Source organism: Oryctolagus cuniculus, chromosome 4, assembly GCF_051225735.1.
Source record: "Oryctolagus cuniculus isolate XC-2025 breed Fujian yellow rabbit chromosome 4, ASM5122573v1, whole genome shotgun sequence".
Lineage (NCBI taxonomy): Eukaryota > Metazoa > Chordata > Mammalia > Lagomorpha > Leporidae > Oryctolagus > Oryctolagus cuniculus.
The window spans coordinates 11,562,283-11,586,195 of NC_142870.1; the positions used below are offsets into that span (position 1 = coordinate 11,562,283).

General features: G+C 44.4%; 1 protein-coding gene across 2 annotated transcripts in view; it reads left to right on the forward strand.

The window, feature by feature from the left end:
- The window catches only part of TMEM50B (transmembrane protein 50B), a 45,423-nt gene that overhangs the window by 18,581 nt on the left and 2,929 nt on the right, over window positions 1-23,913 (forward strand). Inside the window, exons 2-6 of one of the 2 annotated variants that reach the window (XM_008274925.5) lie at window positions 5,260-5,399; window positions 9,407-9,519; window positions 10,687-10,754; window positions 15,425-15,517; window positions 18,616-18,673. In XM_008274925.5, the coding sequence (XP_008273147.1) occupies window positions 5,301-5,399; window positions 9,407-9,519; window positions 10,687-10,754; window positions 15,425-15,517; window positions 18,616-18,673 (431 nt within the window). In that variant the 5' untranslated portion in view covers window positions 5,260-5,300. Of the gene's footprint in view, window positions 1-5,259; window positions 5,400-9,406; window positions 9,520-10,686; window positions 10,755-15,424; window positions 15,518-18,615; window positions 18,674-23,913 lie in introns of those variants that run through there. The other variant, NM_001171419.1, reaches the window with a different exon arrangement.

Sequence of the window (23,913 nt, forward strand, 5' to 3'; positions counted from 1 at the left end):
CAGTTAAACATTCACTTTAATTTTGGACATACAGATTTTTATCTCAGTACTCTTTGTATTCATTAGCTTTCCAAAGATCAATTTTCTTTTTTTAAAGTTTATTTATTTCAAAGTTGTAGTTACACAGAAAGTGGGAGGGAGAGAGAGAGAGAGAGAGAGATCTTCCATCTACTGTTTCACTCCCCAAATGGCTGCAATGGTTAGGTAGGGCTGGGCCAGACTGAAGCCAGAAGCCAGGAGCTTCACCTAGGTTTCCCGTGTGGGTGACAGGGGCCCAGACACTTGGTCCATCCTCCAGTGCTTTTCCCAGGCCATTAGCAGCAAGCTGGATCAGAAGCGGAGCAGCTGGGTCTTGAACCAGTGCCCACATGAGATGCTGGAGTTACAGGCTATGTCTTAGTGTTGGCCCCTATTATGTTTTTCTAAAGAAAGATTTGTTGACTTATTTTACTTGAAAGGCAGAGTGACACAGAGAGTAAGAGAGATCAATCGATCTTTCATCTACTGGTTTACTCCCCAAATGGCTATAGCAATATCTGGGCCAGACTGAAACCAGGAGCCAGGAATTCCATCCTCGTTTCTCACATGGGTGGCAGGGGCCCAAGCACTTGGGCCATCCTTTGTTATCTTCTTAGACACATTAGCAGGAAACTGGATTGGAAGTGCAGCAGATGGGCCTTGTGTCATAAGCAGCAGCTTAACACACTGTATCACAATGCCAGCCCCAGAGCTGTTATATTAAATATTATGTACATGTACATGTACCCACTTTAGGGCATGGAGAGCAGAGTTAGTATTTTTAGTTCCCATTAAATTAAGAATGTGTCATGATAAAATAGGCTTATTCTTTGGTAAATATCAAGAATAAAACCCTCCTGAGGTTGATCTTAGTTGGTTCTTAGTATAGGATCCTTTTCCTCTCTTAAATTTTACCCTAGTGCCCGAACTTTTGGTCTCAAAGTTTTTCTGTTGGTTTCCCCTTTACAACTCCGTGAAACCCCAAATCCTTGAGGCCCACATTAATCATTAGTGGGATCTAGTCCTTTGTCTTTCACCAACTGTATCCTGGGTCGCTTGCTCTGTTAACATACTTCATCAGGACTCTGATGCCAGCTAATTCTTGTTGGAACCAGCTTGGGGGCTTTGTGCATAATTTCCCCTCTTCCTACTCATCTTTCTCTTCTTAGTTTAATTAACTTTATTCAGCTTTTACAATTTTAGCAGGTTTTTAAATTTTTACAAATTTTACCTCTTCCAGACAGGCTTTCTTTGTAAAGCTGTTAGGATCTCCTTCATTTCGTTTTCTTCACAGCTGTTATTTGTATGAATCTGCCCTAACCTTTCCCTGACTCACCCAACTTAAGCTCCAGGAGGAAGACATATGGCTTATTTCAGTAGTTATTTTGTGGAAACAGCTTTTATTTTCTGCTTATAGAATGGTTTAATAGGTTAATATATGGAAAATGAATTGTATATGGGAAATGAATTTTGTTTTAGCCTTTAGGCATTGTTTTAAATTCATGGTGACTTCCCTGTACTTGCTTTTAGCCAGTTAATATTTAATCTTTGGTAACAGTTCATTAACATGTCTACAAAATATCTTGATAAAATGTGCCCATAAGATTTTCATGTAGCTAAAGCATATCTAATTGATAAGTTTTTTTTAAAACTTGTTTTTGGTAAAATGTACATATTATAAAATACACAAATCTCAAGAATACATTTCATTGACTTGATAAAGGTATGTACCTGTGTTGCCAGTATCCCAACCAAGACGTAGAACATTTCCATCCCCGCCCATTAAAATTTTTTTTTTTAATTTTATTTGAAAGGCAGAGTGACAGGGAGAGAGGGGAGGAAAGGAGGAAGGGAGAGAGAGAGAAAGAGAAATCTTTCATCTGTTTATTCACTCCCCAAATGTCTGTTGACAACTGGGGCTGGGTGGGAGCAATCGATTACTTCAGCCATCACGTGCCTCCCAGGATGGACACCAACACGAAGCTGGATTGAAAGCACAGGAATGGCGCCTCTCCTCTCTGTGTAACTCTTCCACTACCACTTCCTCTACCACTGTTTTAATTTCTGTGACCATGATTAGTTTGACTTCTTAAACTTCATTTAAGCAGAGTCATATAGTATATAGTCTTTTATGTCAACCTTACTTTACTCAAATCAGTCTTTGAGGGTTTTTTCTTGTGTGGCTGTTAATATTCTTTTTTTATTGCTAAGTAGTGTTCTATTGTATGAACAGATCATAATTTGTTTACTCATTCTTCTGAAACATGTAGGTTGTTTCAATTTTGATCTATTTTGACTAAAACTGCTATATACTTTCTTGCATAAGTCTTTTATGTGTGTTGATGAATGGTTTTACTTCCCTTGGGCAAATATTGGAGTGGAACTGTTGGGTGGTAGGGAATTGAGGTGTTTATTAATCCCCTGTGAGTTGGTAGAACTTAGACTACAAAAATGTTCCCTGGAGAGGGCAGCAGCCAAAATCTCTGCTCAGTTCTTTTAGTCTTTCCAGCTATTTTTTCCTGCTGGCTTCCTTGGAGTCTCCTTCATGCACAGGCTTAGGGGTTAGCCAGATAGTTAAAGGAAATTTCTAACGTGTTTGGGGCTCTCTCTGTGACCCTTTCCCAATTTACCTCCATCATTTTCCAGCTGCTCTGGTAGTTCTGAACTCCATCCTCTGTACTTCAAGCCTGAGTTTAGCCATTCTGTGCCACAGGGACTTCCTGCGTTGGGAGTGGGAGGGTAAGGGAGTCTTTTAGGGGAAAACTTGTATAAAACTTGCTCTCACTTTTTCTAAGGGCCAAATCCCTTCTGGTTTCTTCCTGCTTCTTGGTACTCTCCACTGCTTTCAGAGAGTTCTCTACTCCTCTCCCTAGAGTTTATGGTAGCCCTGAATCACCTCATTTGCTTTAAAAAATTCCCTAGTGTGCTCCACCCTTAAAATTCTTTGTGCACATGTTTTCTCTTCTTTCATTTACCTATCATGACATTACAGATTAACTCCAAAACTCATGGCTTAAAGTAGCCTTTTTTTTTTTTTTTTTAAGATTTATTTATTTACTTGAGAGCAGAGAGAGAGAGAGATAGGTCTTCCATCCGCTGGTTCGCTCCCCAAATGGCTGCTACAGCTGAAACTACACCAATCTGAAGCCAGGAGCCAGGAGCCAGGTGCCTCCTCCTGGTCTCCCATGTGGGTGCAGGGGCCCAGGCACTTGGGCCATCCTCCACTGCTTTCCCAGGCCATAGCTGAGAGCTGGATCAGAAGAGGAGCAGCCAGGATATGAACCAGCACACATATGGGATGCCGGCACTGCAGGTGGATGCCTAACCTTCTGTGCCACAGCGCCAGGCTGAAAATAGCCATTTTATTGTGCTTATCGAATTATGTGGGCAGGAATTTGGAAAGGCTTAGCCATAATGATATATATCTGCTGCATGTATCTGGTGCCCCACCCAGGAACACTCCAAGTTTGGGGGTGGTGTTATAGCTCAGATAACTACCTGTAAATGTCTTTTACTCACATGTCTGGCAGGTGACGCTAACAATTGGCTGGAACCTCAACTGGAACTGTGGGCTAGTGGACCAGAACATGTACATGGTCTCCTTACAGCATAGTAGCCTTGAGTTTTTAACATTTATTTTCATTGAAAGGGAGAGTGACAAAGAAGGAAGAAGAGATAGAAGCAAATAAAGAGAGTAATCTTCCATCTGCGGCTCACTCCTCAGATGGCTATAACAGCCAGAACAGAAATTGGGCCAGGCTAAACCTAGGAGCCTAGAACTTCATCCAGGTCTCCCATGTGGTGGCAGGTACTCAAGCACATGAACTGTCACCTGCTCTCTCCCGAAGTGCACACCTGCAGGAAGCTGGATCAGAAACAGAGGTGCGAGGACTCAAACCGGCACTCTGATGTAGGACGCAGGCATCCCAGCAGCGTCTGCCCTGCCACGATGCCTGGCCCGCCGCTTCACTGGTGACTCGGGACCCTGGCACTAATGTTCCAGAGAGCCAGGCAGAAGCTGCATTGCCCTCTGTAATCTTAGAAGTGGCATGACAGAAATGATCGCTTCTTCTGTTCCATTGGTCATCTGGTCTTTATTGTTGACCCAGATTCAAGTGGAGCATCATAGATCCACTTCTTTATAGGAGAACTGTCAAAGGGTTTATAGACATTTTAAAACCACAATCCTCATATAGCAAATGGTAAGCTCCCCTTTGTGTCTTAGCACAGTCCAGCATATACAAGGACTTCAAACAGTTCAGGAGAAAGTGGAATTAAAAGTTTATTTTGGTGTAAAAAGTTTTAAAACTCATGCATATGAAGTATCTTCAGAAAGTTCAAGAAAAATGTGTATTATGAAAAAACTATGCATGGACTTCAAAAATTTTTGCATCAACAAACTGATTTTTTATAAAGATAGATTTATTTGAAAGGTGGAGAGACAGAGACCTTTCATCTTCTGCTTCACTTCCCAAGTGGCCACAATAGCCGAGCTGGGCCCACCCAAAGCTAGGAGTAAGGAGCTTCTTCCGGGTCTTCCATGTGGGTGCAGGGCTCCAAGCACTGGATCATCTTCCACTGCTTTCCCAGGCGCATTAGCAGAGAGCTGGATTGGAAGTGGAGCAGCTGGGATTCGAACTGGTGCCCATGTGGGAAGCAGGTGCTGCAGGCAGCAGCTTTACCTGCTACTCCAAGTGGAGGCCCCCCCTCACTCACTGATCTTTTAATTCCATTTCCTGAGCAGAAGTTTCCATTAAAATACCCTCATACATCTGAAAAGGTACTTGATGGAGTACTGAAGTACTGAATTTTTCTTCAATAGCTGTAGTAGAATAGGCCCTAAAGTAAATTTGTGTTTAAAGTTTTAAAAAAGGAGTTAAGAGGGGTGTTCATTTGGCCTAGTATTGGTGCCTGTGTCCCATGTTGGAGTGCCTGAGTTTGATGCCGACTGTATTTCCAGCTCCAGCTTCCTGCTGATGCAGACCCTGCGAGGCAGAGGTGATGCTCAAGTGGTTGGGTTCCTGCCATCCACATGGGACACCTGGATGAGATCCTCTCCTGGCCCAGTCCCTGATGCAGGCATCCGGGGGAGTGAATCAGCAGATTGGAGTTCTCTGTCTATATACCTGTGTATTTCTGTCTGCCTCTAAAATAGAAACATTTAAAAAAGAAAAGAATACATTATTTTGTTTCTTAAAAACATGTCCTTATCTTGATTGTTTTTTGTCTTTCTGTTTGTAGGATACAGCATTTAATGAAAAATCCATGATTAAGGTGTGAAAATGGCAGGCTTCCTGGATAACTTCCGCTGGCCAGAATGTGAATGCATTGACTGGAGCGAGAGGAGAAATGCTGTGGCGTCCGTAGTAGCTGGCATATTGGTGAGTGGTGGTTCCTTTGAACTGTGCATACCCTTCTAGAACTATTCACTTCACTTCTGTTTTATATAGACAATTACCAGAGTTCTAGACACTATTACCAAGCAGAATATGCTAGGCCCTTGGTTCCTTTGACTTTGTAAATTTGTTAAACTTAATGTCTTCTCTTTGGTTCCAGTTATATTTATCATAATCAGGAGCACTTTAAATTTAATAATCTGTATGTATAGTACTTTTTTTTTTTTTTTTAAGGGAAAGGGTTTATTGAGGAAAACCCGACAGACTGGAGGGAAGGGGCGAAGAATGAATGAATGAGAAGGAGAGTGTAAGAGAGAGATCATGAGAGAGAGAGAGAGAGATCAGGAGACAGAGAGAGAGATCAGGAGACAGAGAGAAAGAGCTGCAGAGTACTTTTTTTTTTTTTATCTTTTATTTAATGAATATAAATTTCCAAAGTATGACTCATGGATTACAATGGCTTCCCCCCCCATACCGTCCCTCCCACCCACAACCCTCCCCTTTCCCACTCCCTCTCCCCTTCCATTCACATCAAGATTCATTTTCGATTATCTTAATATACAGAAGATCAGCTTAGTATACCTTAAGTAAGGATTTCAACAGTTTGCTCCCACACAGAGACATAAAGTGAGAAATAATAGATGATTTTTTTTTTAAATGATGATGAAATCAGATCAGACCTATTGTCATGTTTAATCCCAGTGAGAGTCAAGTTGGGAATTGATAATTTCTTTTCTTTTTTTTTTTTTTTTTTTTACAGAAGATCAGTTTAGTGTACATTAAGTAAAGATTTCAACCTTTTGCACCCCCATAGAAACACAAAGTGAAATATACTGTTTGAGTACTCGTTATAGCATTAAGCCTCAATGTACAGCACATTAAGCACAGAGATCCTACATGAGGAGTAAGTGCACAGTGACTCCTGTTGTTGACTTTACAAATTGACACTCCTGTTTATGGCATCAGTAATCTCCCTATGCACCAGTCATGAGTTTCCAAGGCTATGGAAGCCCCTTGAGTTCTCCGACTCTTACCTTGTTTAGACACGGTCATAGTCAAAGTGGAGGTTCTCTCCTCCCTTCAGAGAAAGGCACCTCCCTCTTTGAAGACCTGTTCTTTCCACTGGGATCTCACTCACAGAGATCTTTTTGCCAGAGTGTCTTGGCTTTCCATGCCTGAAATACTCTCATGGGCTTTTCAGCCAGATCCGAGTGCCTTTAGGGCTGATTCTGAGGCCAGAGTGCTATTTAGGACATCTGCCATTCTATGAGTCTGAGCTGCAGAGTACTTTAAAATCTTCTAAGACTCAGAATTTGATGTCACCAAAAATTCTAGATGTGACTCATTGAAAGTCAGAATGTGTAGACAGCAGTAATAACCTTAGTCTGTACTTGAACCAAATCCCACATTGCTATCAGGAAGAGATAACATCTGTGTCCTCAGCTGTAGCCCTGGAGGGGGATGGAAGAGAAAGCTACTTGTGGAGGAAACTATAGCTTCATTTTCTATCATTTTTTTCTTTTTCAACTTTTTATTTTAAAAAATTGTCGGGCTGGCGCGTGGCTCATTAGGCTAATCCTCTGCCTGCGGCACTGGCACCCCAGGTTCTAGTCCCGGTTGGGGCGCCGGATTCTGTCCTGGTTGCTCCTCTTGCAGTCCAGCTCTCTGCTGTGGCCCGGGAAGGCAGTGGAGGATGGCCCAAGTGCTGGGGCCCTGTACCTGCATGGGAGACCAGGAGAAGCACCTGTCTTCTGGCTTCGGATTGGTGCAGCGCGCTGGCCGTAGCAGCCATTTGGGGGTGAACCAATGGAAGGAAGACCTTTCCCTCTCTCTCTCTCTCACTGTCTAAATCTGCCTGTCCAAAAAAAAAAAAAAAAAGTCAAGCATATAAATAAATAGAGAGAATGGTATAAAGTTTTCCTCCCCTCATGTACTCATCATCCAGCTTAAAAAAAAAAGCAGGAAATGGGGCTGGTGTTGTGGCAAGCAGCTAAAGTTGCCACCTACAACACCACATCCCATATGGATGCCAGTTTGTGTCCCAGCTGCTCCACTTCCAATCCAGCTCCCTGCTAATGCTCCTGGGGAAGCAGCAGAAGATGGCCCAAGTGCTTGGGCCCCTGCACCCATGTGGCAGACCTGGAAGAAGCTCCTGGCTCCTGGCTTCAGCTTGGCTCAGTCCTAGCCATTGCAGCCATTTGAGGAGTGAACCAGTGGATGGAAGATATCTCTCTGTCTTTCCTTCTCTGTATCTCTGATTCTGAAATAAATAAATAAATCTTTTTTTTTTAATGCAGCAAATCATAACCAATCTTACTTTGGTATTGCATTAACCACTCCCTGCCCCAACTGCATTTTATAAAACAAATTTTAGTGTATGATATTTTAAAATTCATGTTTTTTGCAATTTTTATGTGAGAGGCAGAGAGATTTTTCATCTGTTACTTCACTCCCCAAATGCCTGCAAGAGCCAGGACTGGGTGTTGCTGAAGCCAGGAGCACACTGGTCTCCCATGTGGGTGGCAAAGACCCAGATATTTGCACCCTCACCTGTTGTTTCCCAAGATGTGCATTCACAGGAAGCTGGATCAGAAGCAGAGTAGCTGGATCACAGAGCAGGCAGTCACATATGGGTAGTGAATTAACTGCTGAACCAAATACCTACTCTAGACTAATCTCTTTTAATGTGTTCTACATCCAAACTCCAACAGAAAAATCAAGCCAAACAAACAACAACAACAAAAAAAACAGAATAGGAACTGAAGATAATTATGAAGCATTCTGTATGCAAAGTTCTTTTAGATATTTTATTATGGTTTTTTTTCCCCATGATTTCTTTGTGTTTGCTAATTGTTGGAAGAGCACACTTGGCTTTAAATGAGACTGGTCTGTGGCTTTTTTCCTTTTTTTTAATGATTTATTTATTTGAAAGGCAGAGTGACAGGGAGAGAGAGAAATATGTCTACTGGTTCACTCCACAAATGGCTGCAACAGAAAGTACTGGGCCAGGAGCTTTTTCCACGTCTGCCATATGGGTGCAGGGGCCCTAGCACTTGGGCCATCTTCTGCTACTGCTCTCCCAGATGCATTAGCAGGGAGCTGGATCAGAAGTGGAACAACCGAGGTTGGAACTGGCTCCCACATGGGATGCCTGCATCACAGGCAGTGGCTTTACCTATATGCCACAACACCAGACCTGGAAATTGTTTTTAAAAAAATTTATTTGAGAGGTGGAGAGAGGGACACACACATACACACACATACAGAAGTGCTTTCATGTGCTGGTTCACTTCTCAAATGCCCACCACAGTTGTGGCTGGGCCAGGGCCAGGGCCAAAGTTGGGAACTGGTAGCTCAGATTACAGTCCAGGTCTCCGGTGTGGATGGCAGGAATCCAATTACTTGAGCCATCACTGCCCCTTAGGGTCTGCCCTACCAGGAAGCTTGAGTCAGCAACAGAACCCAGGTACTCTAGGGAGCCAGTGCTGTGGTGTAGTCGGTGAAGCTGCTGCCAGCCATGCTGGCATCTCATATGGCTGCCAGTTCGAGTCCTGGCTGCTCCACTTCTGATCCAACTCCCTGCTAATGCACCTGGGAAAGCAACAGAAGATGGCCCAAATACTTGAACCCCTGCACCCACGTGGGAACCCAGATGAAGCTCCTGGCTTTGGTGGCCCAGTCTGGCTATTGCAGACATTTGGGGAGTGAATCAGCAGATGGAAGATCTCTCTCTCTCTCTCCCTCCCTCTCTAACTCTTTTAAATAAATACATAAATAAATCTTAAAAAAAAAAAAAGCCCAGGTACTGTAATATGGGATACATGTGCATTAACCACTAGAGTAAAAGCCCGCTCCCCAAAGCAGAAATATTTTGTTTCATTAATGTATTATGTTGCATCAATGTATTACATTTTAGGAAAAAAAAATTTAAAGAGTAAGTATTGTGCTAAGCAAGAGTTTGAATGTGTCAATAACTTGGGTTGCTTCTTCAGTTTTTTACAGGTTGGTGGATAATGATTGATGCTGCTGTGGTATATCCCAAGCCAGAGCAGTTGAACCATGCCTTTCATACATGTGGTGTGTTTTCCACATTGGCTTTCTTCATGTAAGTATGAAGGTAATTCTCAATCTAAAAGCATTTTTCTCTACTTTTTATTAAATAGCTTTCTAATAAATATATGTCCAACATTATAACAAGAATGAGTGTTGAATTTAGTCAAATATATTGCTAGCACTGTAAGGATTATCCTGTGGTTTTTCTCCTTGTATTTGTTAAATTGCTCAGTTACCATGTTATGTGAGTTCCAAGATAACACATTTTCATCTTCATACCTGGATGTATCTTGCAGTCAGTGGTGTCTTAAAATTATAATTGATAATTTTTTTTCTTTCTTGGCAGTATTAAAAAAGAGTAGTGCATCTCAAAATGCATGGCATCTTAGATTTAATGAAGTATGTTACATTTCTACATTTTTTAGTGGTGAATCATTCTTGAATTTTGTTGTACATTCAGTTTTTGCCATAGGGTATACTTTTTTAAAATGACTGTGTTAATATTTGTGGGAAGGGCAGAACTGGCTTCAGATAAGATTGGTCTGTGGCTTTTTTATTAAATCATTTTCAGTTTTATCAGTTATGCTTTGTGAAAGTTTGGAAGCTTTTCATAGATGTCTTAACAGTTTTTAAAAACAAACATTAAGATTACATAATTTATTCTGTCAGGTGTTTTAAAAAAAGGGTTATGTTATAGAAAGTGGAGCTACTTAAAATGCAAACATGCTGCTAAAAAAAGGCAATTCCTAACAGAAGTAGAAAGAGCAGCTGAATAGTCTTTTTATTGTATGTGAACTAAATTTTCTCTGAGTTTAAGAAATGGATCAGAGAAAATCACTTGACTTTTTAACACAAAGAGAAACAATTTAACCTTTGATTATAATGAGAACCTTAAAATGGAATAACTGACACTGGGTCATTCATGTATGAATGTAAAGTGGGCAAAAAAATCAGCAAACTGTCCATTTTTTCAATCTGTGGAGTTAAGTGATAGAAATCTTTTAAAATCTCTTAAGTAAGTGTGTTTTCTAGGTGTACTGCAGGAGAATAAAACTAGTATTTTGTGCTCTAGGATTTTGTTGAGTTAAAATCATGTTCAGTTTAACTCAAATACTGACTTTAGTTAAGAAGTAATCTGTTTCTCTTATGAGTGATGTATAAATATCTGTGAGGATTTTAACAGCATTACAACTCATTGGATGGTTTTGTATTGTTCCAGGATAAATGCCGTGTCCAATGCTCAGGTGAGAGGGGACAGCTACGAAAGCGGCTGTTTAGGAAGAACAGGTAAAGGCACCTTGAGCCCTTTGTGGATGCTGGCAAAATAGAGATTTATTCGCAGAAGAAACAAAGCTTCTCTCTGAGTCTTGGTTCAGGACTGGTGATGATCTTTGTTACTAACTTTTAAAGAAGTCTTAATGTTGTTCACATCTTTAAGAAAGTTAAAGTTGGGTCTGTCATTGTGGTGGAGCAGGTAATATTGCTGCCTGCAGTACTGGCATCCCATATAGGTGCTGGTTCGAGACCTGATTGCTCCACTTCCGATCCAGCTCTCTGCTATGGCCTGGGAAAGCAGTGGAAGATGGCCCAAGTCCTTGGACCCCTGCACGTGTGTGGGAGACCCAAAGGAAGCTCCTGGCTGCTGGCTTCGGATTGGCCCAGCTCCAGCTGTTGTGGCCATTTGGGGAGTGAACCAGTGGATGGAAGACCAATCTCTCTCTTTCTCTCTCTCTCTCTCTCTCTGCCTCTGCCTCTGCTTCTCTGTCACTCTGCCTTTCAAATAAAGAAAGAAATCTTGAAAAGAAAAAGTTACAGGGGCTGATGCTGTGGCGTAGTGGGTAAAGCCACTGCCTGCAGTGCTGGCATCCCATATGGTGCTGGTTCGAGTCCTGGCTGCTCCATTTCCGATCCAGCTCTCTGCTGTGGCCTGGGAAAGCAGTAGAAGATGGCCCAAGACCTTGGGCCCCTGCACCTATGTAGGAGATCTGTAAGAAGCTCCTGGTTCCTGGCTTCAGGTCGGCACAGCTCCAGCCGTTGCGGCCATCTGGAGAGTGAACCAGCGGATAGAAGACCTCTGTTTCTCTCTGCCTAGCCTTCTCTCTCTGTGTAACTCTGACTTTTTTTTTTTTTGACAAGCAGAGTGGACAGTGAGAGAGAGAGACAGAGAGAAAGGTCTTCCTTTTGCCGTTGGTTCACCCTCCAGTGGCCGCCGCGGCTGGCGCGCTGCAGCCGGCGCACCGCGCTGATCCGAAGGCAGGAGCCAGGTGCTTTTCCTGGTCTCCCATGGGGTGCAGGGCCCAAGCACTTGGGCCATCCTCCACTGCACTCCCGGGCCATAGCAGAGGGCTGGCCTGGAAGGGGGGCAACTGGGACAGAATCCGGCGCCCTGACCGGGACTAGAACCCTGTGTGCCGGCGCCACAGGTGGAGAATTAGCCTAGTGAGCCGCAGCGCCGGCTATAACTCTTTCAAGTAAATAAATTATTTAAAAAAAAAAAAAGAAAATAGTTACTGTATTTTAAAAAGATTTATTTATTTACTTGAAAATCAGATTTACAGAAAGGGAGGGAGAGACGGAAAGAGAGATATCTTCAATCTGTGCTTCACTCTCCAGATGGCCACAACAGCCATGGCTGAGCCATACCAAAGCCAGGAGGCAGGAGCTTCTTTAGGACTCCCGTGTGGGTGGCAGGAGCCCAACAACTTGGGCCATTTTCTGCTGCTTTCCCAGGCCTTATCAGGGAGCTGGGTAGGACCTGAGGCAACCAGGACATGAACAGGTGCCCATACAGGATGCCAGTGTCACAGGTGGTGTCATTACCCACTACGCCACAACACTGGCCTGTGAAGTTACTATTTTTTTGTGTTACACTTCTCAGCATATAGATCAAATGTTACTATTGAAGATCAGTGGATACTGGATTCTAGATTACTTCTCAGTGATTGTGATGGATTTAGTCTTATCCCATATGTTGATAAGTGATGTTACTTACATAGCTATCTGTGAGCTCTAAGAGGGAATAATAGACATGTTAGGCGGGGGCAGGAATCATCCAGGCTGCAGGCTGTATAAGACCTGGAAAATCTTTGTTCTAGCCCTGTCAAGGCAACTGCAGGCAGGACTCCAAATTCAGTAAATCTATAGCAGGCTGATTTTTATTTTGTATGGCCCATGAATGATGTTATAAATATCCAAATGGCTTTTGACAGAAAAAAGGTTCCCCACACCTGTTAGAGGATCAAACCAAGGACTATAATTTTTTTAAAGACCTATTTATTTATTTGAAAGGCAGAACTACAGGGGAAGGAGGCGAGAAGAGAGAGAGACATCGTCTGCCCACTGGTTCACTCCCCAAATGGCTGCAATGGCTGGAGCTGAGCTGATCCGAAGCCAGCAGCCAGGAGCTTCTTCTGGGTCTCCCATGCAGGTGCAGGGGCCCAAGCACTTGAGCTATCTTCTACTTTCCCAGGCACATTAGCAAGGAACTGGATCAGAAGTGGAGCAACTGGGACTCAAACCGGCACCCATACGGGATGCCAGTGCTGCAGGTGGAGGTTTAACCTAATATGCCACAGTGCCTGATGCTTTAAATGCTGATGTGCATTTTGTAACTCCATCTCTGCTGTGATTCCTGGAGAAATGGGGAGAGGAGTACAGTGACAAATGACACGGGAGCCTGAGTTTAAAGTGCACAATGCGTGTGGCTGTGTATGTGTGCTTGTGCTTCCACCTCTTGAGGTAGCTAGTGCCCCAGACTCAGTAGTAATGTTTGCAGGAGCACGAATAAGAAAGTAACTTATTAGGGAGACAGGTCGAAGTACAGAGAGTTTCTGTCTGCTGGTGCACTCCTCAAATGCCTGCAGCAGCTGGGACTGGGCCTGAGCTGATGACAGGAGCAAAAATGCAGTCTAGGTTTGTCATGTGGGTGGCAGCGGCTCATTGCGCTCTCAGTGCTGCTTCCCAGGGTCTGTGTCCGCAGGGAGCTGGAATCAGGAATCAGGTGGCTGTTGAGCCTTGCATTTGCAGCATGAGCTGCAGGTGCCTTAATTGCTTGGCTAAATGCCTGCCTCTGTAGTTTAGTAAGTGGGGTATATAGTGCACGTTCTGCCTAGTGCTTCAAAAATTAAGGGCAAACTCTCTCATAGGAATGCTCAGACGTTGCCACACTAGTCTTTCATGCCACTTACATGGTTTGTTTGTAGCTGTACCCATTGAATTCCGTAGGGATTTATAGGAAGGTATCACCAAAAAATACATAGTAGGTGAAACTGTTAAATACTAAAGCTATAAAGAGAAGCAGGAACGCTGAGGGAGATCGTGAGCCCAGAATCTGGGACAAGATGAGTGCCCTTAATTCCTTAACTCTGAGCTTGCTGTAGCCAATGCAGAAAAGGAACGTATCATAGTTTGATTTTTACTAAACAAAAGCATGCTCAATTTCTAAGGAAATGTTTTCTTATTTAATTATATTAGAAAGTTTAACAAAGTATGACTATATGTAAAGGACATAATGAAAAATAATTCCAAGGATTTTTTATGGTTGTTTTTATTCACATTCCATAAAAGCTGTGATTGGGGTGGGTATTTGGTATAGTGATAAGATGCCTGCTGGAATGCCCACATCCCATATTAGAATGCCTGGGTTCCAGTCTTAGCTCCGCTCTCAATTCCAGCTTCCTGCTGATGTGCACTGTAGGAGGCAACAAATGATGTCTCAAGTACCTGTGTGCTTGCTACCCATGGAGACCTGGATTGAGTTCCAGTCTCCTAGCTTTAGCCCAGTCCAGTCCAGACTGTTGGGTGCATTTTGGGAGTGAGCCTGTACATGGAAGATTTCTCTCTCTCTCTCTCTCTCTCCCCCTCCCTCCTTCCCTCCTTCCCTCCCTGCCTCCCTCCCTTCCTTCCTTCCTTCCTTCCTTCCTCTCTCCCTCCCCTCCCCTCCCCTCCCCTCCCCTCCCCTCCCCTCTCCTCTCCTCTCCTCTCCTCGCAGTTTACAAGTTACTTTTCTCCAAGGAATGAAACATTACTGTATATTTCTGGAGATTGCTTAGTATTGTGTAAAATTTATATGATTGAAAGACAGTTCTCTCAAATATCACCTGTTCTAACCACAATGAGCTGAGCTTTGATCAGAACTTCTCACATCTCTGCTCATTTAGTAATAGAGTGTTGACAATTGAGACAGATTTAAGTTTTTTTAAAATTATGGGCACTGAGCAGGGTTTTATTTTAACTTGAGCAGAGCTGTGTTTTCCCTTATCATGGTGCAGTGGGCTGTCTGTTGACCTGTGAACAGGGACTGGTATAAATGTGTTGAATGCACTCATATGTCTAGATGATCAGTTTCCATACACAATAGGATGGAGGAGATTCCTATGACCTTGAACTTCTCACAAATGTGAGAAGCCACAAGAAACTTGGATTTGCTCTTGAAGAATGGCAGCTAGGTGCTGAGTATCTTGCTGAGTCAATGGTGTGATTCTACAATCTTACCATTTACTAAAAAGAGGACAAATTGGACCATGTTCATTTGATGTTTCTCATTTCTGTGTGACGATGCCTATCTGAAATACATTGGCCACTTGTGATAGAGCAGTTGCTTTGATAGCATACAGAACAGGGTAGTTTTTCAGCTAGGGTCTAATCAGTTTAGTCAGATTATTATTAATGAAGCGTTCCTGTTTTACTTTACTCAGGTAGCAGTTTCTAGAGCCAGTATGAATCTGACTTGCCTTCTGTTTTCCTTTCTAGGTATGGTTTAATTCCTTTTAGTTTTGGAGTTTTGTTGTGTTTTTAAACTTCATTCTTTCAACTGTTTTAACAGATTTATATAAATATGTGTTTATCTTTGATATACAAAATATGCATGTATTATGCCAACAGGGTTTTGGTGTTGCGTGTTCCTGAGACATAGAACTGCACAAATGAGCAGCATTCTAAAGCCTCTCTCCACACAGGTGCTCGGATTTGGCTCTTCATTGGTTTCATGCTGATGTTTGGGTCACTCATTGCTTCCATGTGGATTCTTTTTGGTGCATACGTTACCCAGAGTAAGTGTGTCTTCCTCTTTTCTTTCATAGGGCACATTCAGAAGTCTTTTCTGTTTGGGTCAGTCTGTTTATTCCACCTGGAATAAAATTTAGTGTAATTGCTCCTTTAAGTTGAAAATATGCCCCTGTGTGAAGATACGCCCGTTGTTCAATAAAGTGTATTATTAACATCCTATTATGGAAGGGTGCCCTGCCTGGGAATCCCAGCCACTGCCAAGCTGCCCCTGCGTCAGCTCAGTTTCTGGTTTCTTTCTTACCTCAGACAGCCAGACTGCTCTGACACCAGAAACCCCTTTTCTGGGGTTGCAGTGGTAGAAGTGTACAGTCAATCCCCCTGTTCACAATGCTCAAGTCACAACATGTTGAGAGTCAAATTTTTCTTAACCAACCTTCAGGTAAAACCTGACTGAAACTGACATGAGGCTCATTATGATCTTTGGCTTATAATGTGTTAGTGTTCAGCTGTTTTATTACAAGAACAAATATGGATGTTTTTGGTTATGGGATGATGGTCCAGACCCAGCTGGGGTGCTACATATATATGCTTTGAGTTAGAGTTCTTCACTTGGAAATACATGAATTCCAAACAAATCTTGCCCAAGGATTTCAAGTAAGGAGTACAGATTCTGACTTTTTTTTTTTTTTTTTTTTTTTTTGGGACAGGCAGAGTGGACAGTGAGAGAGAGAGCAGAGAGAAAGGTCTTCCTTTGCCGTTGGTTCACCCTCCAATGGCCGCTGTGGCTGGCGCGCTGCGGCTGGTGCATCGCGCTGATCCGAAGGCAGGAGCCAGGTGCTTTTCCTGGTCTCCCATGGGGTGCAGGGCCCAAGGACTTGGGCCATCCTCCACTGCACTCCTGGGCCATAGCAGAGGGCTGACCTGGAAGGGGGGCAACCGGGACAGAATCCGGTACCCCGACCAGGACTAGAACCCGGTGTGCCGGCGCCTCAAGGCGGAGGATTAGCCTAGTGAGCCACGGCGCCGGCTAGATTCTGACTTCTTTAATTCTACCAACAAGCACTTCTTTTCAGTCACAAGTATAAAGGGAGCTTTTTTTAAGGGCAGGACTGAAGATTGATGCAGAAACAGCTGATGGTAGAATGAGCTCTTATCACACTTTTCTGATTTTCTGACTGTGCCAAGTACCATAGCTTTCCATGTATTGGGGTTGAAAAGCAGAAGCAAAATAAATTAAAATTTAAAAAATTTTCTTTTCATTTTATTTGAAAGACAGAGAGACAGAGATCTTGCATCTCTGATTCACTACCCAGATGCCCACAGTAGCCTGGGCTGGGCCAGGCAGAAGCCAGGGGCTGGGACTCAATCCATGTCTCTCACGTGGGTGGCAGAGACTCAAGTACTTGGTCCATAGCTTTTTCTTAAAGATTTACTTATTTATTTGAAAGAATTAGAGAGAAGCAGAGAGAGAGAGAGAGAGAGAGATATCTTCCATCTGCTGATTCACTCCCCAAATGGCTGCAATGACTGCAGCTGGTCCAGGCCGAAGCCAGGAGCCAGGAACTTCTTCTAGGTCTCCCACGTGGCTGTAGGGGCCCAAGGACTTGGGCCATCTTCCTAGGCACATTAGCAGGGAGTTGAACCAGTGCCCAAATGAGATGCTGGTACCTCAAGTGGTAGCCTTACCCGCTTCACCACAGCGCCCTCTGTCTAATATTTTTAAGGAACATTTATAGTTTTACAGAAGTTGGTTATCCACAGATTTAAGTACAATGATGTGTTGCTTAACACATAACAGGGATAAGTTCTGAAATAGGCATTATTTGGCAATTTTGTCATTGTGTACCTACACAAACTAAAACAGCTATGATGTCACTCATCAATAGAATCTATGGTACCACAATCTTATTTGTGTTCTATTGTTGACTGAAATATTGTCATGTGGTGCCTGACTGTAGTCTCTCATGTTTTGCTTTTGCTTCTTCTGAAGATAGTAACCATTTCTTCATGGATGGATTCAGTGAAAGAACATAATTATGCATTGTATGATCCTTTTTTTTTTTTAAAAAAGGATTTATTTATTTGAAAGACAGGACAAGAGAGAATGAGAATAAGTGAGGGAGAGATCTTTTGTCCACTGGTTCATTCCCTAAAGGCTGCAACAGCCAGATCTGTGCCAGGCTGGAGCCAGGAGCCAGGAGCCAGGAATTCAATCTGGGTTTCCTTTGTGGGTGGCAGGGGCCCAAGGACTTGGGGCTGTCTTCTGCTCCTTTTTAGGTGCATTGGCAGGGAGCATCTGGCACTCTGATATGGGGTACCAACATCACAAGTGGTAGCTTAACCCACTGTACCACAGCCCAGCCCCTTTAATGATCCTTTTTATATGTGTCATATTTGCACTAAAAACTCCTGAATTGATTAAAGAAAATAAATAGACTGCTAAATAATCAAGAACTTAATTTGTGTCTTTTTACTATTTTGTATTTCTGTGTTGGCCATAGGAAGCAAAGGAACACAAGGGTGCTTCCTTTGTCTTTTTTATTCTGTTTTATTTATTTGAGGAGCAGAGAGAGTGTGAGTATTTGTGGGAGTGTGTGCACACACGTGTGCGTGTGTGTGCACACACACACATCTGCTGGTTTGCCCCCTTGAATGCCTCAATGGCTGGGACTGGCCTGGGCTGAATCTAGGTCTCCCACGTGATTAGCAGATACCTAATTACTTGAGCCATCACTGATGCCACCCAGGATCTGCATTAGCAGAAAGCTGGAACCAGGAGCAGAGATTCACAGTGAACCCAGGCTGTCCAGTTTGGGATGTGGGTGTTTAACTGGCATCTTAACTGTTAGGCTGAATGCCCATCTCCCCATCCCGGAGATCAGCAGTTTGATGCAGCTAGAACCATAGCAGTAACTTTAGAGAAAAAGGAAGTCTGCATTCATTGACTTTTATCCTGGGTGAGAGCAGTCCTTTGTTTTTGGAGAATAGAAATGGATATTTTGTACTTCACTTTCATTATTGATGTCTTTGGTGAATAATAATTGTATGTTATGATCTACAGAGTGTGTCATTAGGGGTGGCACACTTTTTTGTGATCATTTGTCTTTGTAATCTTCTAATCTGTTTTACTTCGTATATGCAGATACTGATGTTTATCCAGGACTAGCTGTGTTTTTTCAAAATGCACTCATATTTTTTAGGTAAGTTGCTTAATTTCTTTTCCACACCTATAACATTTACAAAATGTCTGCTTTATTATAAGAGCAGCATGTACACAGAACATGTTTAAAACCCTGGATAAGTTACAGTGCATAGAACTTTTTTAATACGTGAAAACTCACTTTACGTAAGAGCATAGTAAGCTTTTTAATTAGGGAATATGCTGTGTGCCAAGATCTCAGCAGCGGGGTGCTTTATGTATGCCACCTTTTAATTCTCTTTTCTTTTCTTAAAAGATTTATTTATTTATTTGAAAGTTAGAGTTAGAGTGAGAGAGAGAGAGAGGTCTTTCATTGACTGGTTCACTCCCAGATAGCTGCAACGGCCGGAGCTAGGCCGATCCAAAGCCAGGGGCCAGGAGCTTCTTCCAGGCTCCCACTCAGGTGCAAGGGCCCAAGGACTCGGGCCATCTTCCACTGTGTTCCCAGTCCATAGCAGAGAGCTGGATTGGAAGTGGAGCCGTAGACTAGAACTGGCACCATATGGGATGCTGGCATTGCAAGCGGAGGCTTTTTTTTTTTAAGATTTTTATTTATTTTATTTGAGAGTAGAGTTACAGACAGTGAGAGGGAGTGATAGAGACAAAGATCTTCCTTCTGTTGGTTCACTCCCCAGTTGGCCACAATGGCCAGAGCTGCACCAATCCGAAGCCAGGAGCCAGGAGCTTCTTCCCGGTCTCCCATGTGGGTGCAGGGGCCCAAGCACTTGGACCATCTTCTGTTACTTCTCAGGCCATAGCAGGAGCTGGATCGGAAGAGGAGCAGCTGGGACTTGAACCAGCGCCCACTTGGGATGCCAGCGCTTCAGGCAGAGGATTAAGCTACTGCGCCACGGCGCCGGCTTCAAAGGCTTTTTATCCATTATACCACAGTGCCGGTCCCTTAATTTCCTTTTAATGATCTTAAGATCATTATCTGTGGGTACTTCAGTTTGTGAAAAATGGAATTAAAATATATTTATATTGGTGTGAAAAAACTTTCAAATCTATGCATATAAAGGATCTTCCAAGAGTTCATGAAAAATATGTATTATGAAAAAGCTATAGGGGCCGGCGCTGTGGAGTGGCAGGTGAAGCCGCCGCCTGCAGCGCCCTCTTCCCACATGGGCTCTGGTTGGAGTCCTGGCTGCTCCACTTCTGATCCAGTTCTCTGCCATGGCCTGGGAGAGCAGTAAGAAGATGGCGCTAGTCCTTGGGCCCCTGGACCTGCTTGGGAGACCTGAAAGAAGCTCCTGGCTCCTGGCTTCCAATTGGAGCAGCTCTGACTGTTGTGGCCATTTGGGGAGTGAACCAGCAGATGGAGAACCTCTCTCTTTCTCACACTCTCACTCTCTTTCTAACTCTGCCTCTCAAATAAATAAATAAATAAAATCTTAAAAAAAAAAGCTATGCATAGATTTCAAATTTCTTTGCACCTTTTTTTTTAAAGATTTATTTATTTGAAAGGCAGAGTTACAGAGAAAGAGACAGATCTTTCATCTACTGGTTCACTCCCTGGCTAGGCCAGGCCAAAGCTGCAATCCTGGAACTCCATTTAGGTCTCATGTGAGTGGCAGGGGCCCAAGCACTTGGACCATCCTCTGCTGCTTCACCAGGTGCATTAGCAGGGAGCTGGATCTGAAGTAGAGCAGCTGGGAGCTTACATGGGATGCCACTGTTGCAGGCTACAGCCTAACCTGCTGTGCCACAATGCTAGCTCCTAAACTTACTCTTTTTTTTTTTCTTCCCACATTCCCAGTGCTATGGTTTGGAGCTCAAAGGTGGTTGTTGTTGTTAGATTTAATTAATTAATATATTTTTATTAGTATAAAGAGAACAGGTTCTATGTATTTCATAGGTATAATTCTAAGAAGATAACCATCTTTCCCTGTTTCCCTCTCTCCCTCCCTCAAACCCCCTCCTTCCTTGCTTGTCTTTTTAATTTTTGCAAAAACATACTTCCAGTCCACTCTATAATCACAGGCTTAATGTACCTGTAACCATAATATTCAACAAATAAAAAGACCACAGTTTCACAGGAGTATAAACAAGAGCTAAAAACAACAATAAAATCACAAGATGTCTGTTTCATTCCTATACATTTTTTTTGTATTCTGTTTTAACTAGCACGTATCAGAGAAAGCATGATATTTGTCTTTTTGGGACTGGCTTATTTCCCTAAGTATAATGGTTTCCAGTTGTATCCATTTTATGGCAGAATAAGGATTTCAATCTTTTATGGCTGAGCAGCATTCCAGGTGTGCGTGTACACACACACACGTACACACACACCACATTTTCTTTGTCCAGTCATCAGTAGACGGACATCTGGGTTGATTAAGTTTTGAAAAGATTTGAAAGAGTTAGAGAGGGAGAGACAAAGAGAGATATCTTCCATTTGCTGATTCATTCCCCATATGACCTCAGTGGCCGGAGCTGAAGTCAGGTACTTGTGCCATCTTTCACTGCTTTCCCAGGCACACATCTGCAAGATTGGAAGTGGGACAGCTAAGATGGGAACCAGTGCCCATGTGGGATTTGGCATCGCTTGTGGTGACTTAACCCACTACAACACAATGCTGGCCCTGTGGGGAGCAGCTCGGACTAGACTAAGTTACTGGAATTAAGACTTATTCTATGCATCTGCTCTCCCACAACATGGCGCTGGGAGAGAAGAAAACAGCTTCTGCACAGCTGCCTCCAGTTCAGCCAATAAACTGTAGGACTTGCTCCTGATTGGAGAGCAGCGTACTCGGCGTGTGGGCAGCCGAGTTAGGATTGGTGGAGGAGGACTATAAAGGAGGAGAGAGACGGCATGCACCAGGGAACATCTAAGGGGAACATCTGAGGGAACACCTGTGCAGCCCCCGAGAGAGCCGGCCGGCGGTGTGCCGCTCCCCTGCGGAAGTGGGGAATGTGGCCAGGGGGAACTGCCCTTCCACGGAGGTGGAAGGGACAGTAGCCAACCCGGGAAGAACCAGCAGCAAACCCGGGGAGGGCTGAGCAGACAAAAGAACAGCGCAGGGTCCTGTGTCGTTCCTCCACGAAGAGGGGGAGCGACATAATGGTGCCGTGACTCGGATATGAAGCCTAGGCAGGGCTTAGTGTCGTTCCTCCACGAAGAGGGGGAGTGACATAATGGTGCTGTGACTCGGATATGAAGCCTAGGCAGGGTTTAGTGTCGTTCCTCCACGAAGAGGGGGAGCGACATAATGGTGCCGTGACTCGGATAGGAAACTTAGGAGGGAAGAAACGGGAAGATGTGGGAAAATATCGGAGAGAGAGACTAGCAAACAGCCTAGGGAAAGCCGGATGAGAAAGGTGCCGGAAGAAGCTATTGAAAGCCTAGGCATAGACTTGGATACGGACTGTGGGAAAGAAGTTAGGATTTAAAGTGAAAGCAAGAAGAAACATAGACTCAGATACGGACTACGGGGGGAAGCTGGGAGAAATCTCTAAGGTCGAAAGCGAAAGTGAAAGCTAGAACAAACAGACTCGGATGCGGACTGTGGGGAGAGGCCAGGAGAAATGAGGGAGGAGTATTGTTGGAGGAAAGCTTGGGGAAATATACCGGGTAGAGAAAAATGTTAGGGAAATTGAAGCCGCGGGGGGCAGGCCGAGGCGGAGACGAAAGCCACTTTGGGATTCTCAAGTTAGCCCGGGAATAGGGGGCGAAAAGTTGAAACCAGAAGCAGAAACGTAAGCCAGATTGGGATCCGTCTGATTAGCCCGGGGAGCAAAGGACGGGAAGCCAAATCGTGGGGCGGAGACGTGAGCTGGGTTGAATTCGCCAGGCTAGCCCGGGGAACTTAGATTGAATGCTAATGGCGGAGACGTAGGCTACGCTGTGTGACTCGCGGAGGCTGCCGTGCGCAGAGAGAGCGTGCGGGGCACAAGTAGATAGGGAACGCTGGGCTAAGTGCGAGACCGCGGAGTGTGCGCGCAAAGCCGAGCCGCGCAGATGAGAGAGACGCGGGCTGAAGCGGCTCAGCCGGAAAGCCGCCGAGAAATAGCCTTGGGGCGGGCGCCGGGAAGCCGCGGGGATAAGAGAAACAGAAGTTTAGAAGTAAAATGAGAGAAATGGGAATGCTGGAAGATGGAAGTAGAATGGGAGAAATAGGAATGCCCGGACATAGAGAAATAGAGAAATAGAAAGGCCTCCCCACAACACTGCAATGTGAGAGCTTGGATTCGGTCTGCCTGATTAAGTGAGGCGATGAGCACCTGCAGGCGGCTAGCAGCTTATGCGCCGCAGGTCACCGAAGACAGGCACGAATTAACATCAATAAGGCCTCCCCACAACACTGCAATGTGAGAGCTTGGATTCGGTCTGCCTGATTAAGTGAGGCGATGAGCACCTGCGGGCGGCTAGCAGCTTATGCGCCGCAGGTCACCGAAGACAGGCACGAATTAACATCAGTAAGGCCTCCCCACAATACAGCAATTAGGAGGCTTGGATTCGGTCTGCCTGATTAAGGCGGTAAGCACCAGCAGGTGGCTGGACCAGAGTGTGAGCCGCAGGTCACCGAACACAGGCACGCATCAGCGCCTATAAACCTCCTCACAACATGGCGAAGAGAGGACCCGGATTCGGTTTGCCTGATTGATAGGACTTGTAAGAACCTGTGGCAACTCTAGCAAGTAGAGCAGAGTGTGTGCCGCGGGACACCGAAGACAGGCGCGTATCAACGCCAAAAAATAAAAAGAAAGGGGGATCTGTGGGGAGCAGCTTGGACTAGACTAAGTTACTGGAATTAAGACTTATTCTATGCATCTGCTCTCCCACAACATGGCGCTGGGAGAGAAGAAAACAGCTTCTGCACAGCTGCCTCCAGTTCAGCCAATAAACTGTAGGACTTGCTCCTGATTGGAGAGCAGCATACTCGGCGTGTGGGCAGCCGAGTTAGGATTGGTGGAGGAGGACTATAAAGGAGGAGAGAGACGGCATGCACCAGGGAACATCTAAGGGGAACATCTGAGGGAACACCTGTGCAGCCCCCGAGAGAGCCGGCCGGCGGTGTGCCGCTCCCCTGCGGAAGTGGGGAATGTGGCCAGGGGGAACTGCCCTTCCACGGAGGTGGAAGGGACAGTAGCCAACCCGGGAAGAACCAGCAGCAAACCCGGGGAGGGCCGAGCAGACAAAAGAACAGCGCAGGGTCCTGTGTTGCTCCTCCACGAAGAGGGGGAGCGACATAATGGTGCCGTGACTCGGATATGAAGCCTAGGCAGGGCTTAGTGTCGTTC